This window comes from Mustela putorius, unplaced genomic scaffold, assembly GCF_011764305.1.
Source record: "Mustela putorius furo isolate JIRA1106 unplaced genomic scaffold, ASM1176430v1.1 tig00003836_pilon_pilon_pilon, whole genome shotgun sequence".
NCBI classification, from domain to species: Eukaryota; Metazoa; Chordata; class Mammalia; order Carnivora; family Mustelidae; genus Mustela; species Mustela putorius.
Genome location: NW_025421989.1, coordinates 4,387,817 through 4,393,816, shown reverse-complemented (window position 1 = coordinate 4,393,816; position 6,000 = coordinate 4,387,817). Strand labels below are relative to the sequence as shown.

At 57.1% G+C, this 6,000-nt stretch overlaps 1 protein-coding gene across 2 annotated transcripts in view; it reads left to right on the top strand.

Annotated features, from left to right (window-relative positions):
* Window positions 1-6,000, top strand: part of LOC101686245 (pseudouridine 5'-phosphatase) — a 79,505-nt gene continuing 73,505 nt past the window's right edge. For both annotated transcript variants that reach the window (XM_045089271.1, XM_045089270.1), the window contains exon 1: window positions 1-144. In XM_045089271.1, coding sequence (XP_044945206.1) covers window positions 75-144 — 70 coding nt within the window. In that variant the 5' untranslated portion in view covers window positions 1-74. The remainder of the gene's footprint in view (window positions 145-6,000) is intronic.

The window sequence follows — 6,000 nt, the reverse complement described above, 5'->3', positions numbered from 1 at the left end:
GCGCGCGTGCGCGGCCCGGCGAGCGCGCGCCGCTCCCTCCGCCCCCGCCCCCGCCCGTCCGTGACGGCGGCACAATGGCGGCGCCCGTGCCCCCGCCGCGGCCCGTCACCCACCTGCTCTTCGACATGGACGGCCTCCTCCTGGGTGCGTAGCTGCGTCCGTCCCCCGCTCGGGCCGTCCGGGCGCTCTGAGGGGCGGCGGCGGGGCCGCGCGCGGGACCCTCGGTGGGCGCCGGGGGCCACGTCAGGCCGGCCGCGCGCGGGGCTGCGGCGTCGGCGGCGCCCGGGGCGCTACTTCCGGCGGCCGCGCCGCGCGTGGGGACGGAGTGCGTGGCGGGTGGCGGGGGGCGGGGGGCGGCGCGCGGGGGCGGAGTGCGTGGCGGGGGGCGGCGCGCGGGGGCGGGCTGGGGACCCCCGTGGGGGCGGCCGGGGGCGGGGCGGGGCGGGGCGGGGGGCGTCGTCCGGGGGCGGCAGCCGGAGCGCGGCCTCCGTTGCCCCGCGGGCGCGCCCGTCGGGGGTCGCCCCGGCCTGCCCCGGGGCGGTCGCGGAGGGCGCGGGGGGTGCTCGCGCCTGGCCGGGCGGCGCCGTGCGGGGCCCCGTGCGCGCGGAGGGCGGCGGCGGGGGCTGCGCGGGGCTCCGCAGGGCACGGCCCGCCCCGCCCCCTCGCAGGTCCGCGCGCAGCCGGAGGAGCCGTGCTCGGGGCGGCGGCTGCCCGCGGTGACCTGCAGCTCTGGGTCGGCCGGGGAGGGGCGTGGCGGGCCCGAGGAGCGTCTGGGCCCCCGCCGGCCCCGCTGCAGGCAGGTCCCCGAGGTCCCGCTGCGCCGGCCGGGCCTCCTGCGGGCTCTCCGACGGCCCCTTGGAGAGCGCGGGGTCAGGGGCCGCTGGTCACCGCGCGGACCACACGAACAGGACGCCGCTCCGTGCATGCAGCAGGGCCGAACCACCGCCTCGGCGTCCCCGCCCTCGACACCAGCAGGTCATAGGGCTCTGACCTCACAGCCTCCGAAGCCCGGCTGCGCCTCCAGAAAGGCCCCCCACTTCATGCAGGCTCCGGACCTGCTCCAGATGTTTACTTGCCCTCAGACCTTGCAGAGCCACCCAGGGAAACAAACCCCGCAGCTCAGAGGGGTTAAGTCACTAGTCCAAGGTCACCCAGCAGAGAAGCATTGAGTCCAGATCGGTCTGATTCTAAATAAACGAGCTGTGCTCATCCTCGTGGTCATGGTCACCCGGTCCCCCTGCCCATCATATCGCTACGTGGTTCCCTGGTAATAAGACGGATTTTTTTTTTTTTTTTAAGGCACACGAAAAACAGTCACTTTGTTTTATGAACCCATAGACAAAAACCGATAAATTCCTAAGAAAGGAAAAAAAAAAAAAAAAGAAAAATCCCCGTTGAGGTCACTAATTGCAGAGAACTGTGTGTGCAGCTACGACCTCTAAAACGACTCCATTGCAGAAACCTTCTAGGACCCATATTCCTAATAAATAGATGGGAACTTTTCTGCCCACGTGGTCAAACACTTAGATTGTCAAATTTCTTAGCCTCTGATGGAAGGTCCAGAGAACCTGTGGTGGGCGTCTCGTGAACATTCATGCCGCCGAGATGCGTCACCGAAATTAAATTTATTAAAGTTCTAAATGAGCTGCACGCTTGCTTCTGTCTCCAGATGCAAGCGCAGCTGGTCTCTGAAGCCATCAGTGCGGCGTCTGGGACCCTGGCGCCTGCAGGGCCAGCCACGAACCAGGCGCCTCCACTAGCCCCTGGCACTGTTAGCCAGTCCTTTGAACTGGTCCGAGAACCAAGAATGAGTGCCAATTGGGCAGATTTTTCTCCGTGTTTTCTGCCCTTTGCCCCCGCCTCTCTGCTTTAAGTCTTGTTTGAGGTACTGAGACTTGGAAGAACTTTCTCAGGAATTCGTTTAGTCCGTTCTCTTTCGCAAAGCGTCTTGTGTAAAACACTGGTGTCTAAAACCTACTACTGCCTTACCTTGCTGGGTCCATCCAGTGCCCCTGCTCGAGTTCCTCAGCGCCTGACTTCTTCCCGGGTGTCTGCTGTTTGTGTAACACCCGACCGTGAATTCGTAAGGAGTCCTTTTGCGGAAAGTCTGCTTTCTAGAACGGTCAGTGTGTTTCCCCTCGAAGTTCCCTTTGCCACGGTATCCCCCAGGACTGCTGTTCTCGGGGAAATGAAATGGGAAACCCTTGGTTTCACGGGGAATGATTCTATTCTGCAGAAACTTGTTTAATCAGGGGACAATGAGGAAGTAAATGGAAATTTTTGTAGAAATGTTGACAGTGCTAGGGCACTTCCCAGTACATTTGAAATAGGAAATGTGTTTTTTTATTGACGCAAGGTAACAACCGGCTGTGATCCAGGTAATAATTTTGGTTCTCAGAGGCCATTTAGAAAAAGAAGAAAGGGGACTGAGATTGTTTATGAACCGGGACAAGATTTCGAAAGAAGATGACAGGTTTTCAAACAGTCTCTTGGCTTCTGGATAGGGAAGATTATCTAGTTCGTAAATAACTGGAATTAGGAGCCCACGGGGTGGGCCCTTTCTCTGTAAAAGACAAGAAGTCTGTTGTGCGGAGCAGTGCTGTCTGGTAGAAATAGGACTGCAGAAAACGTTGCACGGCAGCGCTGAGAAGCAGAAACGTACAGATGAAACCAACTTAACAGTCTATTTTTTCCCCTCTCTGAACATATCTAGAATATTGTTTCTCGACCCATCAGTGTAAAAATTCCCCATATCTGTTACCTGCATTTTTGAGACCTAGTCTCTGAAATGTGCATTTTACACGTAGAAGCTCATCTCAGTCGAGCTAGCCACCTTTCACGGGTTCCTTAGCCATGCTGGGCGAATGAATGCCTCTGGCGTTGGACGGTCCCACAGAGGGCTTCAGGGAGCAGCCCATGATGTCTGATCTTGATACCGGGCCCAGGCAGAGGGGGAGGTTAGCATGTTGGAATATGTAATTCAGAATGTTGGAATATGTAAAATGCAGTGCACGTCAAATATATTTTTTGGGGTGTCCCAGACAGGGATTATGTAACATCCATAAAAGTTAGCAAAGAAAAATAAGATCGTGTTTGAATTCTTAAAGATCCGAAAATAGTAAGAGATCTGTGTGGGGCATGAGAAGGAGATTTGCACTGTTGATCATAATTTACCACGTCTCCCTAAATGCACACGGGTTCCAGGATGCAAACGGCTGGCGTGTGGCTACTCCTTTGCATGGCAGAGGAGGTGACCTGTGCTGGACATCTTTGTGCTGCCTTAGCTCCCAGCCTGCCAAGTCACAGTACCCGAAACTGGCGGTGCCTGTTTCTCTGGGCTCCTGGACAGACCACAAGCCCCGGGGTGGGGGTGGGGGGGGGGGGGGTGGGAGGGGACAGGGTGTGTGTGTGTGTGGTACAGGGCCTTTGTGGCTGTCACTGAGTCCCGAAAGTCACTGCTTGACTGGACCGTGTCACCATCCTGCCCGGTGTGTGGCCAGAACCCCTGTCCCTCTGGTGGTTCTGTTCACCGTGCCTGGGCTAATGTCTTTCCACCCTGGAGCATCCGTGAGGCTGATGACAAAAAGAGAATCTCCTTCCATGAGGTCAGCCCATGCTCCAGACTGATTTTCACAGGAGCCACAGCGCCTTGTCATCTGACCCCCATGTGACGTGTATGAGACTTTTTAAAGTGAGACCAGGGGCTTTTCGGCGTGTGTGTTGGTTCTTCTCGTGTATCCCGTCCACACACTCCCAGGGTCCTGGCTGCTGCTCAGAAGGTACAGCAGAGAAAGGAGTGTTGAGGGGCATCTGTCTGTGGTTCTCATCCGCCCTGAGGGCTTGCCTAGATCTCAGCAGCTGCAGGGCACTTTGGAAACACTCCTGGTGTGTGCCCTGTGGTCTTACGCTGGAGTCCAGGGGCTGCCGTTCACATGCTTCCTGCCCTGCCCTCCTGGGAGCCCGCCGCGGGTGCCGGGGTTTTTGTTCAGCTTGCTAGGTGGAAGTTAATTAAGTTCCTTGCAAAGAAGTCTGCTGAAATTTGGAGGCCAGTCAGAGGCCTGGCGGCGGAGCAGAACCCACAGGAAAGCGAGCCTTGAGTCTGACTTTCTCTGTTTGGAGGAAGATGCTGGTGGGCTCACCGCCCCCTCCCCGCCCTCCCCGCCCCCCCAACAAGGACCCTCCCAGAAGAAGAGAGAGACTCTGGGTGTGTTGCAGGACCCTTGTCAGGAATAGGGATTCCAGCCACGTATGCACTGATGCTGGTAAATCCTGTCGCCTTTGGGGACTCTCTCCAGCAGACGTGACCTGTGGCCCTGCGCGCTCCTTCTCACAGTCAGTGCTCACTTGGCGAGTGGGCACCGCAGCTGCTCTGTTTTCGAGAGCCCTTGACACACCCCCACTGCAGACTGGAGCTCAGACAGGAGAGTGCAGTCCAGCTGGCAGGGCAACCGACTGAGCTCCTCGCCAGAGCCCTGTCCCTGCAGGTGTGTGATGCCCCGTGCTTGCTTTCCCTACGTCCTCCCCCCCTCGGCGTGCTCTGTGGGGCACCTCCGAGTCACAGATGCCACCATCATGGGAAGCCGCCTTCTTGGTTTCTCAGGATCCAGCTTTTACTGGCAGTTCAGGAGGGGGCTCCTTGGTCTGTTTGCCCTTGTGATGACGTGCCTTTGACTCTGGTTCTTTCTTTTTGTTGTGGGTTTACCGACTGTGGTTTACATTACACTCTGTCATTGTCCAGGGCTAGGTGCAGATTTCATGCCTTGTAAAAGAGCCAGGGAGGTAGTGCCCCCAAGAAACGTGCACCAAAAGCACTCATTACACAGATGCCCCGATGACGCCGTCACACCTTGGGGTGAGGTATTTGGAACGTGACTCAGACGCAGCCCCTGGCTGAAAAATAGACTGCCGTGCCACCACGGATTACATTTGGAAATGAATTTCCTACTGGCAAGTGTGCGTGTGCACCAGTGACTAATAATTAGAACGTTTCATCTCTGAAAACCTTCACTTAACTGTAGTTAAAATGGGTGGGGGCAGTCTCGGCTGTAATGTGCAGATCTCCATGCAGGGCACGGATGCAGAATTTTCTGGAAAACGTCGTCATTGTGACGCACATCATTTTTGCACCAGAAGGTTTGTCGCCGTTGGGTTTGCCGAGGTGGCCTGCCATTGCAGCACACCTTAGCGTGCCTACACAGTCTTCGGCAGGCGCCTTCCTTGACCATCTGGCTCCCTCCCCCCCGTCCTTCCCTATGATGTGTACAGCCAACAGCTAAGTGTCCTGAAATCCCCACTCTCTGCACCCTGCATGAGTCAGGGAAGTGGGGTGTCCTTGATGAGAGCTCTTGACCTCTCTGCCTTCCAGACCAGCACTGTCCATCCCGCAGGACTGCCTGCCGTGTGGGAATGTTCTCTCTGTCTGCGCTGCGGACAGAAACCGCACGGGCCCCCTGCGTCTGTCAAATGTGACTGGCGCAACTGAGAAACGGAATTGTCCCGTCTATGTGGTCATGCTTTCCATTTCAGTAGCGTCCTGTGGCTGCAGGTCCCCGTGCTGGACGGCACAGCTCCGGAGCCATGCCTCACTCATCCTTGTCTGTTCAGAAGCGGCGTGCTGGCCAGGTGCTGCGCGGTTTTCAAAACTAGTCTCTTCATCTCAGAGTCCAGATGGGACATAAGCCACAGTGAGTGGAATCTGTGCACAACTTGCCAGCGAACACGGCAATGGCATGATAGGGACAGAGCCGTGCTGTGCACAAGAAGCCCCCAGAGATGTTTGTTGAGTACACAAAGGGGCAGGGAACGAAACGGGGCATTCCCGACCAGCAGAAGAAACGGCCGAGTAAGGACCATGTTTACTGAAGCAGAGACACCGTATCTTTATCAAGCACAGAGTTTGAGTTTAACCAAAAAAAAAAAAAAAAAAAAAAAAAGAGGATTCTCACTAATGATAGTTGGAACGTGCAGACAAGGGTGGCCTCTTGGTGCAGCTGAAAGTGC